Source organism: Medicago truncatula, chromosome 7 (assembly GCF_003473485.1).
Source record: "Medicago truncatula cultivar Jemalong A17 chromosome 7, MtrunA17r5.0-ANR, whole genome shotgun sequence".
In the NCBI taxonomy this organism is placed as follows: domain Eukaryota; kingdom Viridiplantae; phylum Streptophyta; class Magnoliopsida; order Fabales; family Fabaceae; genus Medicago; species Medicago truncatula.
Window position 1 is genome coordinate 25,495,400 of NC_053048.1, and position 23,193 is coordinate 25,518,592.

Here is a 23,193-nt window from a genome sequence, read left to right on the forward strand (position 1 = left end):
TTTAATATGTTTAAATGTAATTTTGATCGCTCTATTTTCAAATTGTTAACTTTTGATACCTTTTTTCAAAACCAATTTTCTCATCCTTCTGGTTAGAAAGTCAACAAAAATTGTTGGTCCTCATCCTCTTTAGATGATGTGGCAAGCTAATTAATGATATGGATCTTATGTGACATTGTCTATGTGACACATTTGTTGACACATCATTTCCACTTCATTAAAATTTAAATATAATCATAAAATTCAATAACAAATTAATATTAAAATAAATAAAAAAATGATTAAAACCCTAAACTGTTCTTTTATTTCCAGATTGAAGACAAAAAAATCTCAAATTAAAGAACACAACATATCCTTCAATTTATCAGACCAAACACACACATTCATATCTTCTCCACTGCATGACTAAGGATCTGTTCCATATCCATAGTCAAGTAAAGATAAGAGTTTTGGTTGTGTTTTATTGTGTTTAAGATTAGATTCGTTGAAGGATTTATGGAAGAATACTATTCATTCTCCTCCACACACAAAAAAAAAAAAAAGTCTTCCGATTCTGAAATCTAATGAGAGTGGTAACTAGTAACAATGTGCTCAAGTTCCATGTATCGAAATTGAAGAATCTGTTTATGTGTTCTTCAATTTGGGATTTTTTTTCTCTTTAATTTGGGAATAAAAGAGGGTTTCTAATTTTATTCATCAATTCTTTTTTTTTTTTTTAAATTTTAATATTAATTTATTATTTAATTTTATGATTATATTTAAATTTTTATGAAGTGGAAATGATGTGTCACGTAGACAATATCGCATAGGATTCACGTCATTAATGAACTTGCCACATCATCTAAAGAGGAGGGGGACCAAAAAAAGTTGTTGTCTTTTTAACCAAGAGGGATGTGTCAAAAGTTGTTGTCATTAATAGGATGGAAGTCTAGTAGTTTCCTTCTAGACTTATAAACTAGAGTATCCATGTCTCTAGACTTTTCTTTGTAATCGATATTTTTAGATATTTCTAGTTTGTAATGTAGAGTACGTCTTTCTAGAGTAGTATAAATAAGGTTCGCCACCAAGTGTTCAGGCATACTCAAGTATTCAAAAATTCAAACATTCAAATAATATAAATATAAACTTTCTTTGAGAATATTAGAGAGTTTCTATTTTCTCTACCTCTCCTTTTGACCCTGAGCATTGGCATCATAGCTAGTTATAATACCTCATAGTTGAGTTTGAGCGAAAAAATCAACGGCAGCAAGTTATCCCTTCATGGTCCGACTACAACAAGCTCGCGACTCTAATAGAAACCGACGGTAAGCTCTCTGCTCTACCCAGATTAGCTAAATCAACACTTAGTGGTAAGCCAACCTCTCGTGGATAATGATCTAACTCCACTATACATACATAATGATGTTCAAGCTCTTTTTCTCCTCTTAACTATGCATCATTATCCACACGACTAGATCACCAACAATTGTCTTGATTGAACTTGTCAACAAAGTATGTACATGCAATTTTCAAAATAGTACTCAAGTAACACCATCTTGTATCTTGGTTCCAAAACAGTAGAAACTCGTTATATTCTAGGTGACACTCCAATATTTATCAAATTCATTCATTTAATGTAGGGTCAATAGTGTTTTAACCCCTGCAATATAAATCATTTTCGGGTTTGTCTCCTGTAAAAAAAAATTGGTTTTCGTCGTTGTAAAATAATATTTTTTAGGTTTTGGACCTTCATGAAAAATTTTGTCTAGTGTAATTAAGCAAATTTTGATTTTCCCCCTAGTAATTTGAGAAAATTTCAGTTTACCCCTACCATATCATCGATTTTGTACAGTCAGATGGCCTAAGGGGTATTTTGAAACAAAAAATTTAACTTGCATAAAAATTTAAAATTTTAGCACCAACAACATAACAAAAGACATCATCAATAAATTCTGATATAAATATTAAACAATTCATGTGTTGATTTCCAACAATTAACCTTAATAAATCTTGCCAGCAAAAAAAATCCTTAATAAACCTAGATAAGACAAGTACTTCCCATAGGATGTCAAAACATCCTTAATAACCCTAGATATGTTTTTCTCTGTGACTGTAGATGTAAATTACTCAAATTTCTTGCCTTTGCCATGAGAATTTGAAGATTCTTTTTTCTTGGAAGCATTTTTATTGGCTTCAAGAAACCATGATGGTGCTCTTTGGTTTTCCGTATAATTGTAATCATAGAAAAGTTCCTCACCAGCTTCAATGCGTTCCTTGGCAAATATGGCTACACGATAGTCTCCACCAACAAACATACCCTATACAAAAGGTAAATCATAATTCATTATTCGTCCCATATTATAAATCATTTTAGCAAATAAAAAATTGAGATAATGTGTTTCATATATCTTACAAAAAAGAGTTTGTAGATTACCTGTGGATAACAATTGGGTTCTGATGAGTGGTTTGCAAATTTTAACTTGTCACCCTTGCGATAAGCATCAATACAATACTGAAGAAAAAAAAAATGATAGTAGCGTTAAAAAGAGAAAGTCTAAAGAAAATGATAAAATAGTAGCATAGTGAGAGAAAATATAAGTGATATGAGACACTTGCCTTATCATCCACGTCAAAAAGGAAAGAGAAGTTCTCACGTTCATACAATTTACCACGTTTTTCTGCTTCTTTGTGAGAGATTAATTCACCTGTGTACTCTCCTAAATACTCATTTTTGTTGACGGAGTTCTGAAATAATTATAAATGAAAAAAGTGTTTTAAAGAGTGTATATTGAGAAGAGTTTCTTTTTAATTGTTTTAAGACAAACAAGTCACTATACCTTTAAGAAGGCTCCCCATCCAGCAACATCAGATCTTGCTAAAAGAATCTAAAAAGTAAAGATAAAAGTATGAGAAAATAATGGATTCATGAACTAATTATATATAGATAATTAACTTAAAGAGCAAAATAATTATTACCTTTTGTTTATTTTTCCCCAAAAGAAGATTCATGTTTTCACATTGACCATCACCACGAGGAATTGGCCCTTTAAACGTATCATCGCCACAACTGTATGCAGAATGCAATACTTAAATTTATTATAGTAAAAATTTTGCTCAAAATAAGAAGAAGAAAAACCCTACCAAAATATAGCTTTCAATAAAATTCTATAGTAAAAAATAAATTACCTGGCCCAACAATCTTTACAGACATCTGGGTCACATTCCCGTTTTGCTGCAAAACATGGACATTGTCGAGTTCTGCACTGACTTTTAACACAAAGACATCCTCTGAATCGGTATCTGCATTGCTTGTCACACCCGCAATATTTCTCACAACATGATCCTTGAAGAAGACAAGGACATTCTTTCTTCGTACACATTCCTTGACACTCACAAGGTGTATAGTGAGGCTTATAAGGTTCAGTATCCCCAGCAATCATTCTTTTTCCGCTAGATCGGATGCCTCGAGACTTTGACAAATATCCGGACTTCTTGTTTTTCCCTTTTCTCCTACCTCTCTTGGAGCTTGATGGCCCCTCATGGTCCTAGAAAAATCACTCTTAATACAAAAACAATTTGATGCAACGTGGATGGATATAGAGGACTGAGACATTATACTCACATTATACTGTGCAACAAATGTTCCATTTTCATCTGTAGATCCATTTGGCATCTCTTCACGCATGTATCTATCTATTTCCATGCATGTCTTGAAGCCAGCAAGTAAGTTCCGATATATAAGGCAACTGCAGATCATGAGTTACATATGAGATAAAAACATATGAAATGGTTCAACTACATAAACCAAACATGATACTCATAACAAGTGAATTTACTTAGAACTTAATTCTTTCAACAACAAATAAAATAAGAATAATATACAAATATATAAGCAGATGCCTGATATAAATATTTATTGAAAAATTGTTCAATGCTTTTAACGAAAGAATAGAATTTAATATGCTCATAAAAATTAAATTAAATCATATATATGATAAGTGCTAGGAAGTGTTAAATTCATGATATATTTTAGGCACTTCTGTTACTTGTTTTGCAAGTTATTGAGGGAAAAGCCGAGAGATAAGTGATTATTTCCCTTTTACGCTTTATCTATCTTACTTCACCCATTTGCGCAGGATTTGAACTCAAGACATCAAGCAAAGAGCAAAAATGAAGAAAAGTACAAAGAGGCTGAAAAATGAAGATCACTCGCCATGGCGAGCTTCAAAGGCGAGCAATTCCAGGGAGCACCAGTTTTTCATTCGCCCTCAACTCGCATGGCGAGTGGAAGGCGAGCATACTCGCCATGGCGAGTGGATGTACTTGCGAGGCGAGTTAGGGCAGTCTAACTCTTCACAGATGACGTGGCACAAACCCAATGGTGAAGGAACCTCAACTCGCCATGGCGAATGAAGGAGCTCGCGAGGCGAGTTCATGCAGAATCAGAATTCTATAAATAGCCCACTCAACCATTTCATTAAGGATCTTAGTTTTTCATACTTTTCATGTTATAATATTTCTAGAGAGAGATAGGGTTGTTCTTCATAGAGTGAGAGTGATAGAAAGTGGATTCTTCATATTTTGTTGAGAAATCACAAGTTGTAATGAATCTTTCTTCTTTCAATTCATTCTTGCAAGGCTTCCATGACAATGAGTAGCTAAATCTCTTTTGTTGGGATTAGAGGTACTTGATCTTAGCTTAAACATGTAATCTTTTGATCTATAAATATATGGTTCTAGCATTTGATTTGATATTGATGTTATTCTTGCACTTTAATGTTTATCTTTAATTTAATTGTGATTGAGAAATACTTTTGAATCTAGGTTTAGAATAACCATCTATCAAAACATAGGTTCTAGACATGGAATCGATGTTTTGATAATCACCTTGTGTATCCAAACCTAAAGTTTTCTTATCATTCAATAGATTGAGAAATCATCGATTGAACGATAAGATCGACTCTTGAATCATTCAATAGTTTGAGACATCGACAATTGAGTGATACAATTGATTTCACAATATTGTTTGGACACGAATAGTGTTGTCGAGGGATACGTGATAATATCAAAGAAAAGTTAGAATCCATGTATGGTCATTAGGTTATGTGTGACGCTTGATCAAGGAACTCTAATCCTAACAAGTTTTACGCCCTATTACTCTCAACTTTTACTTTTGCAATTTAGTTACTAAAACAAACAAACAAATTATCTTTTAACTTAGAATGATATTTGGTGTCGAACGGTCCGCGATATCGCACTAGTCCCTGAGGAGACGATACAAATACTTACTATAGTTTGATGCAAAAGTACTACATCAATATAATATAAAGTTTTAGGAGTTTGGTTGAATCTAACACAACTACAAAATTGATATCTCAAGTGTAAAGAATTGCTCAAAATATGTCTCATCTAACGTGAGACTCTCAACACACCACTCTCATGCAGAACACACTTCATTAGGAACAAGAGTTGTAAATCTAAAAGAATGACCCATATGGTCTTATAGGAAATGATCCAATGAAGAATGGATAGTCTTTACCACCATCTTAGAGTTTGAGTTAGACTTAATTCAAACCTATAGAACTTACTTGTAAGATGAGTGATATCTATCGTTGTAAATACTAATTTTCTCACTAAATATAGAACACTTTTCTAATTTTTCCCAAAAAACTTCTAATTAAGTTACATATTTGTTTGTAATCAGTGATAAATATTACGACGAAAATATTAACTAATTTTCTTTTCTAAAAGGTGAAATTTGGAGACAATTTCAATTGTCGCGAAACCCTTTTTACTCAATGAGTCTTATATTAAGGGACTTAGGTGGTATTGTTCATTTCATATCTCATTTAATATAAAATTCTCAAATGCGTTCACTATAGGACCGAGATTCCTTGTTATCACTAATTGTACGCACTCACACATTTAGTAACTACGTCACTATTTGATCGAAATCAAACGGTTCATATTTCGGGCACAGTAATTTTAATTTTTAAAGAAAATCAAAATCTGTTTGATATTTGAACTACCCAATCTCAGTGAGACGGTTATGCAATCATCGACTGCATGAATGTTGGCAATCAATCACTGCATGGAATCTAATTTCTTCATTATGAGGTGACAAATCAGTCCATCACCTCTGCTGAAGTTGTTATCATCCAAGAATTATTCAAAATAATTTAAAATTTTCAAATAATAATACTTAACAACAAATTAAGTGCTACTAAGTGTGATGTGAAAAATTAATAAAGATCGATACCTGTTTTTTCCAAACATCTCTATTCCCTTTAAACATATATCTTTCTCCAAAGGTTTCCATTCTATGATATTATGCATCTTATCATCTTGACCTTCCATTGAGTTGGATAATCGCATCAATTCTATTTTATATGTGATTTCCTTTGAATTAGAGGGTGCCAATATCTCATCTACATTCTCCATTGTTTGAATTTCATTATCCGAAAAAGACCCAGAAGTTGAACCTTCTGATGAGATATTGACATCCTTTATCTGCAAATAGTAAATATAGAATCATTCATCTAAAAAAAATTGGAAAGCAAACATCATTAAATAATTACTAAAATATAGTATATTAAAAAAAACTTATCTTAGAGGTGGAAATTGAACTTTGATTTTTAGTATTAGCTAGTCTCGCAAACAATTAAAAATTTCAAAAGCAATAATATATTTTGGGTCCATACTCAGAAATACATTATCACCAAGGATTTGAATGAATTTTTGCAGTAATGTTTAGAATATTATAAAAATCTCTCTTAAAAAAATAGAATTTTAACAAGATATAAATTAAATATGAATTTTTAAGTCTCAAACACATAAGAATTCTATAATGTAATAAACTTAATTGTGCAAAAAAATTCAAAATTTTGAATAATACATCTAAGTTAACTGAAAAACAAGGACAAAAAAGGGTAATGCACAATTTTTAGCGGATCAAAAATCGAAAAAAAAAATTATAGAAACTAAAATGAAAAGTTAGAATATTTATATGTATCAAAAATATAATTAACCTTAAAAAATTTAGAAAATGTATTATTTTTTTTTTTTTTTTTGAAGGGATGATTTTTTAAATTTGAAATCAAAACAAAGAACATATTATTCTCAAACAAATGAGAAGAATAAATAATACCTTAAGGTAACAATGATCTCCACATACTTCCCTCTCACCTTTTGGTTGCCAAATTGGTTGCTTTTCCCTCTACAAAGTAAATCTATATATTAATTTACTAATAGAAACACAAATTACAAGAAACAAATGTAGAAAATTTCTCCTTACCGAATATATTAATGGTTGAGAACATCCGTGTAGAGGACAATCAAAGATCTGTTGAAGAACATTAAAAAAGCGTAAACACCCAAGATGTTTGATATTAAACACAATAATAATGTTTCATAGACACTCATTTTTCTCATATATATATATATATATATATATATATATATGCAATACTAGATTAATCAAGTGTAAAAATATAGTTAATTAAGGGGTAGTTGATAAGTTAACTTATGAGGGGGATGATTTCTAAGCTAGTTTATAGGTGATAACGAATAAGTTAAATGATTGAATTTATAGTATTTGATAAAATTAACGGTTGAATTAATTTAAAAATATGAAATGACATAAAAAAATGTGCATTTAATTAATATCTAATTTTCAATTAAGATTGCAGGCGTAAAATGGATATAAAAAGTCATAATTTTTAATCTCAAAAACTTTTATAAGCTCATGAAAATGAATTATAAGCTCGTATAAAAATGACAGATGTCAAACGACTTTTTTTATCATACCAACATATAAGTTATAAGTCATAAGATCAGTTTTATATCTTACCAAACAGACACTAAATTATTGATTCAATCTCCACATTTGAAAGTTGTGGTTAATTCATTTAACCGAATTAACCATAATTTCGACCGTAAATTGAATTAATATCTACTCGACTGAATAACCATATTTTTCAATGTGATTAATCTAAGGTGCAAAAAAAAAAAATGGGTGTACATTACTGCAAACATAATGGCTATGACAATAATTGTGAAAAGATAGTAGTATTTTAGTATTTACCAAGCAACGACGACAGAAAAAGTGATCAAAAGTACTTAAAGCCTCACTCAAACTTTTATCCAAACATAGGCCAGAATTAGATGCATTTTCTCTTGAATCTTTAGAAAGCATGCTCTTTTCTTTGAGATATTTATACCTCTCCTGCATAAAAAAAAAAAAAAATTGATTGAGGTTAATTATATGATAACACTTGGTTAGTACAATTTATAAGAAACAAAACTACAATTCATCATGACTAAGGAAAGATATTGATTTCATTTAATATATATATTTCTAAGAATTTAAATTAATTCTACGAATAACTCTATTAATTACTCATACTTCAACCAACTTACTTATATATTTTCTCTCCACAAAAACAATGTCACACATGAACTTTAGCATTTAATAGATTTGAAAAAAAGATCAATATATCTTTTAAAAAAAGGACTAGAGAAATAAAGAATTTTTTTAACAAAGAAATAAACAATTTTTTTTCTCACCATAAGGATGATAGAGATAGAGAGAGTATTATTATGGAAAATGTTAACAAGTGCCCTAAGGATTGTTTAAGAATCTAAAAATAGTAATTTTTGCTTTGGAAATTGTACGGTAATAACTTCAACAAGTGTTTGACTTATATTTTCAAGGCATAATTTCTTTTTATGGATTTTTTAAACAATACCCTGAGAGCATTTGTTAACGAGACCTGTTATTATTATATCAAGAAAACTTAAATAGTACCGGTAAGTCTATGAGATCAGCCATATTTTGCAATCATTGTTAAGGTTAACAATTATATGTCATTAAATTGCATTATTATGTCCCTATATTATTAAATTTTACCTCAATTTCTGCAGTGGTACCTCCAATATAGCTTTGAACGATACTCAACACTTCATCGGTTAAACAGTATTCCTCAATTGCCATCCTGATATATTCATATAAATTAAATTATAACATGAAATATTGCAACTGTGAACCTAGCTCTTATTCACAAATAAATATAAACTTTTAAGTTTAAGTATAGTAACACGTTTAAATTTTGATTTACCATAGAAGTTTATCTTCACCATAAGAAAAGTCACGTTTAACTTCTTTGTTCTCTTGGACCTCTTCATCGGTATCACTGCATATCATTGTTTCACCTGCATGTTGATCGTAATATATGTTTCGTCTTGCAGAAAAGGCATCAGCTTTCGTCATTCTCTCATTTCTGTTTTGTGTGAAAGATTTTAATAAAGCAACACAAAAAATGACACATGCATTGATCAATATATTTAGCATTAAATGTATACTTGAAAGTGGAATTAATAAAAGAATAAACGTGTATTTGAAAGTAAGACTTACCTAATCAAGTGTAACCATGTTGTATAATGAGGTATCTTTTCAACACGTTGTAATCTGAAAGTTTTCTTAAATGATACATCATGAACAACATGAAGGTATTTATTTCCCAAACCTCGTGGGAAACGATCGTACATCTCTAATGGATGTTCAATTTTTAATGAATGTGTTTGAACATTATCCTTCCCAATTATTGATGAGTCATATCTTGACACTGTTGTCATGACCTTGGAAAGTTCACATTGGAGATTCTTCTCATTTATCTGAAGTTTCTTCTGAGAAAATATATTCAAGATTAAATCAAAGCTAAACAAGATTAATAAAAAGAACCCTTATCCATATTGCATATAGAACTAGAGGAAATAAATTTGAACAAGAAATAATAACGTCCCTCCGCCAAAATACCACTAATGTTAAAAACAAGAAAATGGAAGAGTTCTTCATGAAACCCTAATAACCAACTTGTAACATAATTTAATTTTGACAAATCGTTCTCAGCTTTAGAATTTTTCAATTGTCTTCCAAAACATAAAGAGGAACTCGAACAATAATTCGAAAGAAACAAGTTAACTTAGCACTAAGTATATAAATGTCACCGGTAGATCAACTTGATTTCCCTCGATTTACGTCGAAAAAAATCTATAACAAACATACCACTAATGTTAAAAACAAGAAAATGGAAGAGTTCGTCATGAAACCCTAATAACCAACTTGTAACATAATTTAATTTTGACAAATCGTTCTCAGCTTTAGAATTTTTCAATTGTCTTCCAAAACATAAAGAGGAACTCGAACAATAATTCGAAAGAAACAAGTTAACTTAGCACTAAGTATATAAATGTCACCAGTAGATCAACTTGATTTCCCTCGATTTACATCGAAAAAAATCTCTAACAAACATCATAGCACAAAACTAGATCATTTTAAATAATCGGCTACCCAATTGAACTCACTTGAACTGTTTCCATCCGCTCCTTTTGGATCTTTTCTTTTAACTTTTTTATCTTGTTCATCAAGATTTGAGGATCTTCAATCGTCGCCTCTCCCTGTTGTTCCTGTCCCTGAAATAAAATATCACTAATACATAACGAAAAAACAATAAAATACACGATTTACACCAACAACCGGAAGAATAAATTTTTTGGTTACCACCCTTCTCGATCTAATCATAAACAAAATAATGTGCAATCGTTTGAGTTTAATTTTGAAAAATTGTTACCATATAAATGAAAAACTAAAATGAAAGGGAATTAAAGAAAAGAAGAGATCAAAAGTCGGGGAATGAAAACGAAAACAAACTCTAGGTCTAGAGGCAGAAGTTGCGATGTTAGACGCCATCGATGAATCGAGAATGGCACAATGTAACTTCGATAAAAACAAGAAGAATATGTGAGAGTGATAACAGAATGAAGAAAACAATAACGCTCATATATGAGGTAGAAAACAAAACTTGACACCGCGCAATGACATAACCTAATGTCAGTAATTAAAATGTTTGTTTCCGAGAAAAATATATTTTTTGATAAAAATGAGAAGAATATAAGAGAGTGATAACTGAGTGAAGAAAACAATAACGCTCATATATAAGAGGTAAAAAAAACAAAACTTGACACCGCACAATGACATAACCTAACGTCAGTAATTAATTTTTTTTTTTTCAGAGTAAAAAAATGTTTTTCAATGCCTTTTGATGCAGTACTTCTTGGGTCACCACTCTAAATACAGAAAAATAAATCTTCAAAAAATTATATATGTATCTATTAATACCATATATGAAATTTAGTATATGTCATTTTTTGTCAAAAGAAAAGTTTATTTACATTGTAAACAATACCATTGGAATTGGTCTTAGTAGAATGTTGTGTGTCTATCAAATCTGCTATTTGTCATTTGAGCCACCACCAAAGAGACCAATTTAAAGATAAATGGAGACAAATTCATGCTTTTGGTAAGCCTTATACCAAGCAGGATGCCGTAGAGTTCCTCCCCTACTAGGTTGCAACTGGTGAAAGCCACAAATTTATAGCTATCTTTGATGAGGCTTCCACAGGTTTGCCCTAATTAAACTTGAAGAAACCAATAGGAGGAGGTGACCAAAGCTACTTGGACCTCATGTCTATTTCCTTCAACTAATATAGGGAAGAGGCCGCATATAATTTCATCTAAGGCGACTCAAACAATGAAAGAATTGTGTTTTTTGTAAATAACAAATGTTAGTATGTTAGTATTATATGATCGGAGTGAGGTTCAAATTCTCGACCTCTTTATCACTTCACTCTTTAACTCTCCAACCCCGGATACCAAGCTAACCTTATATCCCATAAGAAAGAACTGACTTGATTAAGTGAGAACAAAGATTAACTAGGTGGGAACCTTGTTTTCCTCATCAAGAATCACTTTTTTTCCAATGAAATTTAGCTCTTCATAATACATTGGTTGACCCCAATAGCCAATATTATTTGTCCATACTATTGGTAATGATTACAAAGCTTTTTAATGTATAACATGACATAGATAATAAATATATAATTTTTTTCTTTTTTCTTTTCTTCATTCATACAACTACAAGCCACTATAGCAAATAATTTCATTCAAGTTCCACATATTCCAGGTTAGCACTTTTAGGGGATCAAGATCATAGCTTCTGGAGAGCAGTATTGATTCTCTCATCAGTGAACATTCTGTTGTTTTCATAAAAATCAAGTATCTCCATTGATATGTTTTTAATCTGCCAAAAAACAAAAACAAAATTACCTTAGCATACAATTTGTTTTCTTTATCAAACAAATGAATCAAAAACTAGTGTACCCTGTGCAGAAAATTTACATTTAAGTGATTGTAAGCTAGTGAAACAGCAAAATTCAACAATGCATTTTTGACATCTACCATAACTTGGTATTTATTATAGCATGCAGAGTGGTAAAATTACTATAGTGACAACCAAGTTTCCAAGATAACTCACTGCAGTCTTGGGTGGCGCTTTTCTCCTCACTTCACTTCTCTGTTTCTTGCCAGTTGCTTGTGGTTCCTTTGTCTGTTGTTCCTCTATTTTGAGTTATTTATGAACTTATAAATTATGAATATATGGTTACACAGTTATGAATAAGTTCATAAATAACTCAAAACAGATGAATAACAGACAAAGGAACCACGAGCAACAGGCAAGAAACACAGAAGTGCTTAATTAAGCTATTTATCCTAACAGATCTTATGTTAGGGATTGAGTTTGGGCCTAAGCTCAACAAATGTGATCAATAGGGGAGTTGGTTACATTTGCTTATGTGGTTAGTTTGTTAGAAGGGAACACCAACTATACGAAGGGGAGGATTCACCAAGACCGATCAACTCTTGCTTCTGATATCTATTCTTTGCTGCAAATGCATATGCAATTCCTGCTGAGTCCAATATAGCCACACCATCGATTGAAATGAGGCTGTAGTTCTTGAAAAAGAAAAAAAAAAACATATGAGGCCATAGTGGCATCCATAATAATTTCTTTTGTATGCCGCCAAAGCTAGTCTCAGTTTGGGCTGGCTCATTAGATCAAGACTGAGAGACAACTTAAAGAAAACTGATTTTGCTTCAAATTTTTCTAGAACCATTCCAACAATAGCAACGGTGATATGGAACTCTTGTGAGTACACAAGACAGCTTCGCTTTCACAATTGCATGGGTGGTAGCAACCAATGCCAGAAATAGACTAGTGTTTGGTGGCTCCGGTGGCGGTGGTTGCATGCTCAGTTGATGCATCATCTGGATCTTTTGCATTATGTGTTCTTCCTTCCGCAGACTCGGAACTCCGGGAGCCAAAGCATGCTCCCACGGTGATTCGTTTACCATTTCCTCTAACGGCAACCAAAGGTGACCGACGACAGGTGACTATGGAGGAGCCACCGCTAATGGATCGATGTCTGACGGTTTTGGCAGTGGTGCTGAAACCACTGAAACCACTGGACCACATGGATTGGCATATCATAAAATGTAACCAACTCCCCTACTCAACATCACATTTGTTGGACTTAGTCCCAAATAGGATACCTTCCATCACCATGTTTTACATCTTAGTGTTTTTCAGCAATATCATACATTATATATCTAACCAAAGTTTTCAATATATAAAAAACTAGTGTATAGTCTTGATTTGTTCATTTAGAAAACTTGTTTACGATCTTCATCCGAACATGTAGATTTGAATCTATTAATTTTCTTTCATTTTACGATTTTGTCCAGTTATTCTGTTTGAGGCCAACTTTTGCAACTGCCACTAGCAGGCTACGACGATTCAAGTTTTAAATTGCAATTCATCATCATAGCCAAAATTACCAAGAAGTTTCAAACAAAAAAAGCACGATGAGAGAAAGGTTAAGAGGCAACAAAGCTTAGTATATAATGAGTTAAATATGTTTTTAATCCTAATAAAATACTCTTCTATCAAGTTTGATCACTACAAAAAAAAAATATCATTTATGTTTAGTCTTCATTTGGTGATTTCAAGGGCTGGATACAGATGAAAACTTTCACCAGAATCACCAAATGGGGGACTAAACATGTATGGAATTTTTGTAGAGACTAAACTCGATAAGAGAATATTTCATAGGGACTAAAAATATATTTAACCCAGTTGAATACTCACCACATTCATATCAACACGAAGTTCTTCATACCAGACAGTGGTATCTTTCTCCCTGAGTACACTAGCAATGTATATGCAAGCTAAAGCAATCAGATGTGGTGGATGTACCAGCATTAGGTCCATCTTGTATGTATCATTTACAAGCCCCCTGTAGGAATTCAACAAAATCAATTATATAATAGAAACTACAATGCCAAACAGCATTTGCAAGATGGCACCATAACAGAAAATCATGATTAACGGCGATGTTAATAAAATGGAGCTTCTGGTTAAAGAAATTCATTATCTACTGCTTCAAATCAACTGAATGATTAATCTACTTCACATTTTATAAAGCAGTGAGAGATGATGCTCACAAGCAACAACAGGAAAGTTGGAACAATTCCGACAATTATTTTATGACAATGATATTTAAGCTCCTTAGTACGAAACATTTGTGTTTCGTAATTAGACATGTCAAAAACAATGAGCGTAATTAGACATGTCAAAAACAATGAGCCAGCATTCATTGTCATAAATATAGCAACTTTATGCATTAACAGGTAAACAATAATTAGTATTAGTCTAAGCTTTGAACCATCTCCGTCTACTTTTTCCATGGGTGGGGGGGATCCGTTAGAATTTGGCAGTGTAGGCCCAAACAGGCAATTAGCTGATCAATTGGCCAAGGCCATTATGTAGAGGTGATGTTATGAAAATATAGGAAAATGGGAGGGAAGGAATATAACGTGGCAGAGAGTGACGGCTGAACAAAGTGTGTGACACATTCTGTTATAAGAGGATGTGAAGAGAGAGAGAGGTTATCATTGATCATTATTCAATTATAACCTTAGAGGTCGGACAGAGGGAGAACTTGTATCTTCTCATCGGAGCTTTGCCCTGATATTACAAGGATTATTCTATAATAGTTTATTTTTTTAAAACAATACTATTTTTCTGTTCTTTCTTAATTTGGCTTCCTACCAATTGGTCAGACATGCCGTATCTTCAACGGAGAACCGGTGTTTAAGACGGATGAATCGAACAATTGGTTCATAAACAAAGGGCTGCCAAAATTTGTGGGGGACGACCCCATTGAGGAGCAGGAAATTCATTCATCTGATAAGGTACAGTGAGCATTCATAAGGATGGAAGGCTTAGTCATGTTGTGGTTTCAATCTTGGTGCCAGAAGGACGTAGGTGGCTAGGTTGAGATTGGGAATCATTTTCCTTGGCTCTAATCATGGGATTTGGAGAGAGAGAGAGATGATGATAGTATATCAAAAGAAGAAGACACGGCTAAATTTGAGCCCGATTGTTTTGATACACTATAATCGTCCCACTCTGCAAATCCTTCAAGTGTGTGTGTCGCCTCTGTTCCAAAACTTGATATACTCTACGATGTCTTGGGTTCCACTTCTGCCGGCAAAACTTCTGCTGACAAAGCTGCCAGACTTGTACCCGTCAACAATATTTTTCCGTCCAAAGGGGATGTGCATGCTTGCCGAAAGCGACACCAAGGTGGTGGGTGGCTAGTCTAGTATACTGTCCTACGGGGAAGTTGTGGTGGGTGGGCAGAAAGCGCTTCAACGTTGTTGTTTTCGATGAGATCAGAGGCACAAATAGGAAACAGACTAGTAAAGGGGCAGAAACGGGGTTTCATATAATAGGTTGGTTTTGATGGAAACTAATCTCTGTGGAGATTTGACCCTTGCTGATTTTGATGGTTTACAATCAGACCAATCACTTATGTCCCTTGGGAAGGACTGTGGTTCAAAGGACAATAATTTAACCATGCCACTGGATTCTTTGATTGCTCTTTCATATACGATGAAGGAAATCACAAATGCTTTGGAAGGAGCTGGAACAAAACCAATAGAAGCTGAAGGTTCCCAAAAGGTTACGATGATGTCTCAGACAAATATGTATGTACTAGCCAACGGTGTTACTTAGGCTGAGCTTGTAAACCATTTAAATTGGAAGACAAGTTTATGACATGGTGAGTGGGAAGTAAAGGTGTGTTCCAAGTGTTATGACAGATAAAAAGCTTTGTGCCATGGTGTATGCAAAAAGCATGATACATGGGAAAAACAATCGGTGAGTACAAAAATATGGTTGAAATTATTTATCTAAAACAAAAAATACATCTACGGAAGTTGCAGCAGTTAAATTTCATAAAAAGATACTGGATCAAAAGTTTTTAAGCCTTATTCAACAAAAATGCATGGTTTATATGCAAAAGTATAATTTAACAGCAGATAATTGTGTAATATCTCAAGAATCAACGTTAAGAACTCTATTGATGTACGGAAAGAGGGTAATGCTTGAGTACACAAGACTTATTCTAACCATTTTAGATACATCTAACTCAAAGCATTCAAATAAGAAAGAGTGTCACCTACCTATATACTAGTTTAGAAAGTCCAAAGAAACATGAGAACATATATTGTATATTTTCCCCCTAGTGTTGGGCATATATGTCGGACAATATAATTTATCTTTGTTTCTTTTCAATAAATAAAGGACAATTATAATGTCGGGCATATATGGTCAACTAGAAATTGCAGAACAAAAAGTTAAGTACAAGGCATATATTATAATAAAGCGGGACGAGGAGATAACTGGAGAATTATAAAACAGGAAGAAATGAAACGAAAACGTATTCGAAAACTGTTCTCATCTGTTCAACACGGATTCTTACCAAGTCAGTTGCGTCATGCTTAGATCATTCAGACCTGCATCCTGAAGAAACCTGGAGAATTATAATTAGAGTAAGTGAGAAATTATAAATAAATGTAATCTTAGTGAATAAAATGAAGGACCATTCGAGACATAACAGTATTTGATATAGATAGGAGCTAATTGGCTAAAATGTTTATTATTGGTATTCATTTGATTTGTAGACAGTTTAGAAATATTTCAACAAATTTAGGCAACTTATAATTGAAGGAAAACATGAAAATAATGATCCAAATAGGGTTTCTGTTCTCATTTGTGTAGTACATTTGTTGTATCTTGTCTTTCATGAACATTAAATTTGCATGTGACATAACACAATAAAACACTAAAACTGTGAGAAACAACACAAACTAAAAATGCAACTAAAAGATGAGTTATGGTCCAAGTCTATGTGCAGGGTTGCGCTCAGGAAATTTGCACATAAACTTTGATAATTAAAATACAAGTTCTATCTAACACCATCAGGCTCCTCTAGATCTAACTCATGTTTCAATATTTTTTTTATAACTTTCAGGGTTGTAGAATTCTAAAAGTTTGAGGCGAGGAAGTGAGAGATGACTGGAATCCTGTTTTATAATTCATCTAACAAATTTGCGTTTGATATTAGGTAGAAATCCTGTTTTAAAATTCATCTATATTGGCTTCAACATACAAAATGATCTGGTTATGTGAAAGAGAATGATTGCACTTCCCTCTAACACCAGCAAGGCAACAGAATCATAGAATTTCGCCAGAAAGGTTGACGACATGTGGCTGACCCTATCCAGTTGCAAAAAACTGTTAGCAGGCCTCCTATTAAGAATGTTTATATGAGGTGGAGGCCCAATGTAGTTTAAGGATGGCATCATGTCTGTCATTCGGTTGTTATTGTGTTGGTTAGATACTAGGCTCTCTAATTCCTAGAGCTTGAAGTTGGTTTTCTAGAAGTTAAATTCTGCATTTGTAATTCAGTTTTCATATTTCCCTTCTGTTTGTAACTGCCTCTGCGGAAGTTACCACAGAAAGGCAACAATAAACAATGTCTTTATTCAGTATCTATATTCTTAGAATTACCAGAATCTATCAAAGACTTGACTGTTGTTACTGTTGTTGAACAGTTGATTGTAAAGTGAAATGAACAAGAGTTTGGTCTTTTGATAATTTTGGCAAAGGCATGGCCTCCCTTGGGCCTTGGTAAGGTTCTATAGGAGGCTCCTAACTCAAGGTATCACCGGCTATAAGGTCTTTGTTGGCATGAAATCTTGGTGGTATTATGTATACTGTCCTGTAATGCATATTCTTAATGGTAACATTTTCTTTGATCTCAATTTGGCTTGATATTTGAAATCTGATGAGTTCGCCAACCATAATAGTCTATGGAAAATGCTAAATGTTACAAATGAAATTTCATGATAAAAATATGAGAGTTACACCATATGAGTTGGCCATATAAGTGGACATCATTGTGTCTCTCTCTTCACTAATCTTAAATAGAATTAAATCCTAAGTATCCTAAGTATTAAAGTAAAATAGATTGCAGCCATATGAATTATTACTTAAATAAAAGGAAATCCTAAATGAGTTGGCCATACGAATTAGAGCTGCGTATTAAATAGAATGTGACTGAAACAAAACATGGATAATGCATGTCTGGCAAGATCAAAGTAAAAAAGTATTTGCGCAATTTGTCCTTACCCGGAGAGGGAACGGTATGGGTGGAATACAACCAGGTAATACTTCAATGCTTCTAAAATCTTCATCTCCATTTCAAGTATGTCCTTGATTTCGTATCTATACTTATCATCAGCATCTGCATACGAAATTGTGCTTTCAGAACAAAAAGGAAAGATACCAGCAAGAGACAACTTCGAAAACAAATAGTTCACTTTTAAGATCAGAAATTATAAGGCTAACTAACAGCTTACATAATTTCTTAATGTAAAATACAAGCAGCCTAGCTTGCACTGTGCTTTCTTCTGCTTTTGATGCAAGGTACAAGCATGCTGGAGCTACAAGGCGTGGATCATATTCTGTCATACTCATCCTTAGAACAAAAGAAATGAAGAAAACTCTTAGATGAGATGCTATTTGTTAAGTATAGTTTATTTATTAAGCACATACTATTTCCAAGGTCAGATGAAGATAGCATTATTATGAATTGGAGGACAGCCAGGACATCCAAACAAGACAAGCATATAGATTCAACTTTTATGACAAAGGCAACTTGTTACTTTTCCAATTTCAAAATTCAGATTCAAAACATAAGTTTTATGCTTATAAATACAGTGTAAAATACTTGTTTGATTTTGCATATTGTCTTCTGTTATTTCTACAGAAGCACGAAACGAAAAAGCAATTTATGAACCTTAAACTGGCAACAATACTGACTCAAAACTTCATAAATACAGCATAGAGCATACAAGCTATCCTCCATCTAAAAACTAAAACAAGAAATTCTTATGATCTCAGGAATATTCCCTTTACCACAGACTAACAAGGTTATAACACATACCTTGTATAAACACGCCTCATGTATGTAACTGCAGTAGCAACAACCCTAAAAGATTGACCAACATATTAGATGGTGCCATAACAATTAATGTAATAGACCGAAGATTATCTTAAAGTTTTGGCAAGATGATGAAAATATATATCACTTTTTTAACAGAAAAATTTAAGAAAAAAAAGTTCAACTCTTTTACACGTTCATATATGCTTATCTATAGGGGACAAAAATATTTCTTAAGTTCCTTAACCATTATTATTAACGACGATATGAATGTTATAGTTCCTTTACAAATTTGAATGATTGTCATTTAAATCTAATGAGTTTCATCTAGTCAAATTTGCAAGAATCAATATAATATCCCAATGTTACATAAATAACCAACTTCCGATAAACATAGATAAAAGCCTGAATTCTACAAATAACTTCATATTCCGTTTCTCGAAGGACTTTTAGTCTCAAAGACTGCAATTCAGGCATTGTGACGACATACATTTTAAGCCAAAACAGTCAAACCAATATACAAATCTTTCTCTAGTAACCAAATGTATATTTTGTAACTCCCCAATATTAGGATATGATAGATTACAAACACAAAGGAACAAAGTTTCACATATTCAAGAAATACAATTCACACCTTTGCCTCACTTTTACTTGTTGAGCCAATTTCAAAATATCTGCACAAGCAAGAAAAAGAGGGAACTCAGCAAAGTTAAATACTATGAATCACTTTATGGCAAATGAAAGACATCAATACTAGATTCCCTAGTGATTTACTTTCATGAAGTTTTGAATTTCTAAGTCCAGACGCAAGAATAAGAAAAGAAAAGTATAAAAAATTCCCATGGCCTGTTGCGGCCTCATAAGAGCTAATGCAGTCTGCTATCAGAGCTGGATACACAGTGAGATGTCACAAGTGCATCCAATCGTAATAAGAAAAAACAGTTTTTAAATGACACGTGACCCGCTTTGGGAGATTTTGCAGTGTTATTGATTGCAAATGATACTCGTCCTGCTATGCGAGATATTACATTATCATCGATTGCAAATGGCAGCCCATGGCAGAAGCCAATAAACCGCCATTAAACGCCATAATGTCATCCTTCACAAATTTACCATGTCAGTTGTCAAAAAAATCTACCAGCGCAATCCACCGTGTGCGATATTTGACAAATATTGACTTCCTATGTACAGCCACGTGGCGTTACACTTTCACCCCGGACATTTTTTTCGCAACAGAAAGTACACAATTTTACACGAGCATTACTACTTACTACACTAATAAAAAAAGTAAAATAAAAAATGAAATCGCTTAATTCAAATATATAAATTTCACCCTCCAAAACCCTCTATCCAAACATCGAAATTGAAGATATGCATATAGATATATAAAAAGTGAGCATACATACAATTGGACATATGCATCTTAATGAGCTTAAAATCCTCAAGGGTGACACCCTTTTCTTTATCAACTGGATTCACCTTATCCACATCTTCTTGAACCAAAAGATGCGTGCTGCAAGATTCACACAACACCAAATGAATAAGAATTCCAAATTATAACACAAAAAAAGGAAGAAAAAAAAAGATTAAACATACTAATGAGATGATGTCCAGAAATTGGCAGCCATGACTGAATTCTTCAAAGATCAAAGAAACAACAATCCACAGTTAAGCAGAAACGGCGGATAATCACTGTCCACATATAAAGCAAATCCATTAATACAATTAAATAAATATTGAACTCAATTAAATGTTACATATACTTTAAATGAGATTGGTCTCACAAATTATTCAGTTTCAAAAAAATAAAAATATTCCAACTTAACACTGTCAATCATTAACACTGTCTCAAAAATTATTGTAAAAGATAAGAAGTGGGTGCAGATAAAAAAAATCTAAGATTATTGTTCTTGGTCGTGTTCTATGTGTTCTTGGTGAGTTCTTATGGAGAGAGAAAGAGAGAGAGGGGAAAACTTACAGAGAGAGAAATATAAGAAGAACAAGAAGGGGAAACTAGTAGTTCGTGTCTTTTGTTTCTGTTCTTAAATCTAGGATCATTGATTATCGTGCTTCTTTGTTTTATGTGTTGAGAATTGCGGTTGACACATATGCATTGATTGTGTCACACTAGTAATTTACCGAAATATCCCTCGGCAGTTAACTGTCGAATTATGAAACCGGCTGCAGTAACTTCCGAGAAAAACTACGGCAGTAAATTACCGACGAAAACTGAAAACTTCGGCAGTTAACTGACGAGGAAACCTCAAACCTTTTTTTTTTGGACAAAAACCATAAATTATCATTAATAATATCTATTGATTTTGAATGTTTCAATCATTATTTTGTACGTTTCAAACAATTGTAGTATTCGATCACGTTTCTTACTAGTAATAGAAAAGAGGTTTTATTTCTATAAAAAAAAGGTTTTATTAATAGAATAATTACAAATATAATTATTTGAAAGACAGATGATAATATCTAAAATATTATAAAGTAATAATAGGTTAGTCAAACCTATTAATAATGACACACATCAATGAAATTAATTATAAATATAATTATTCTATCATTTATAATGTTTTTTTGTTGTTGCATTTTTTTTTATTGAATCACCATTTTAGGTCCATTAATTACCGATGGCAAACATTTTTATTTTTTGTTGTTGCGTTTTTCATGTTAATTAAAGTAATAATATTGAAATATTAGTATAAAGTAATAATAGGTCAGTCAAACCTATGAATAATGACAGACATCAATGAAATTAATTAATACTCCCTCCGTCCCTTAATAAATGACCCAGTTGACAATATACATTATTGATTTGACATACTTTGACCATACTTTTATACTAATTCACAAAGATAAATAATATCATGTAAGATGTTGCTGGATTCGTCTCGATGAGTATTTTTAAAATATTAAATTTTTATAATTTTTTTTAGTAGAGAATTGAAGATATCAAAGATAAAACATATGCATTGGTATGTGTGTCAGAATCAACTAGGTCATTTATTTAGGGACGGAGGGAGTAATAATTACAAATATAATTATTCTATCATTTGTAACGTTTTTGTTGTTGCATTTTTTTATTGAATCATCATTTTAGGTCCATTAACTACCGATTGCAGATATTATTCATCTCTCATATTTCTTCATTTATGGCAACAAAAATCATATGAATGAAATCATAAAAATAATTATGTTTAATTCCTTAAAAGGATTAAAGAATTAAATTTAATTAAGGAAAATTTATATGCATTTCCTTATTTAATTTCATGTTTGAAAATCCTCGGCAGTTAACTGCCAAAGTTTTCCTCGGCAGTTAACTGTAGCCGATTCTTTAAAATTTTGGCAGTTAACTGTCGAGGGGCATTTGAGTAATTTACTCGTGTTTCTCAGCCGAACCAAATGTGTGAACAGCAATTCTCTTGTGTGTTAGCGATAACTAAATAAATTAACTCTGATTTATCTAAGTTTAATCGGAGATACTGAATTCGAATCCAATCTTAAATGAGTAAATAGTCAATTTCCCCCTGAAATTGTAGGTTTTGTCAATTACCCCCTGAAATTAACAAAACTTCAATTACCCCCCGAAATTGCATAACGTTAATCAATTTACCCCCTCCGTCAAATTTTTCTGTTAACTGTTTACGGTTATGGTCAAATACCTCCCTGAAATTTTGCACTTATGTGCAAAATGCCCCCTAAACTTGAAAATTTATATTTTTTTATCCTTGACTCAAATGATATTAAAGGCAAACAAATTAACAATTATTGATCATATAAATATGTATGGAATGTATGTTTATGCAGTTATTGGTCATATAAATCTTTATGGAAGGTATGTTATGTGTTTTAAATATATACATATATAGAAGACTTTTTTTTACACAAGTTGGTAATTATGTTAGAGTATGCAGTCATAAAGTACAGAAGTCTTTGATAATTGTGTGTCCATATGTTAAT

General features: G+C 32.3%; 2 protein-coding genes across 2 annotated transcripts; both read right to left on the minus strand.

Moving 5' to 3' along the window:
• Positions 1–2,592: 2,592 nt before the first annotated feature.
• Positions 2,593–10,726, minus strand: LOC11426980 (histone-lysine N-methyltransferase EZA1; the record flags this gene model as incomplete). The annotated part of the gene is made up of 14 exons (XM_039827938.1): positions 10,688–10,726; positions 10,342–10,449; positions 9,392–9,663; positions 9,096–9,257; positions 8,888–8,972; positions 8,063–8,203; positions 7,274–7,321; positions 7,127–7,195; positions 6,239–6,489; positions 3,602–3,725; positions 3,166–3,524; positions 2,956–3,046; positions 2,817–2,864; positions 2,593–2,724 (listed from the first exon to the last, which is right to left on the minus strand). Coding segments are annotated over exons 1-14 (1,929 nt in total), but the record flags the coding sequence as incomplete, so codon positions are not given.
• A 1,039-nt stretch (positions 10,727–11,765) lies between these two features.
• Positions 11,766–21,312, minus strand: LOC11435941 (cyclin-C1-2). The gene is made up of 10 exons (XM_003622816.4): positions 21,206–21,312; positions 20,824–20,919; positions 20,634–20,740; positions 19,862–19,901; positions 19,231–19,275; positions 18,644–18,762; positions 18,414–18,528; positions 16,702–16,752; positions 14,022–14,169; positions 11,766–12,116 (listed from the first exon to the last, which is right to left on the minus strand). The coding sequence occupies exons 2-10, from the start codon at positions 20,853–20,855 to the stop codon at positions 12,024–12,026; spliced, it is 750 nt and encodes a 249-aa protein (XP_003622864.1). The 5' UTR covers positions 20,856–20,919; positions 21,206–21,312; the 3' UTR covers positions 11,766–12,023.
• Positions 21,313–23,193: the final 1,881 nt, after the last annotated feature.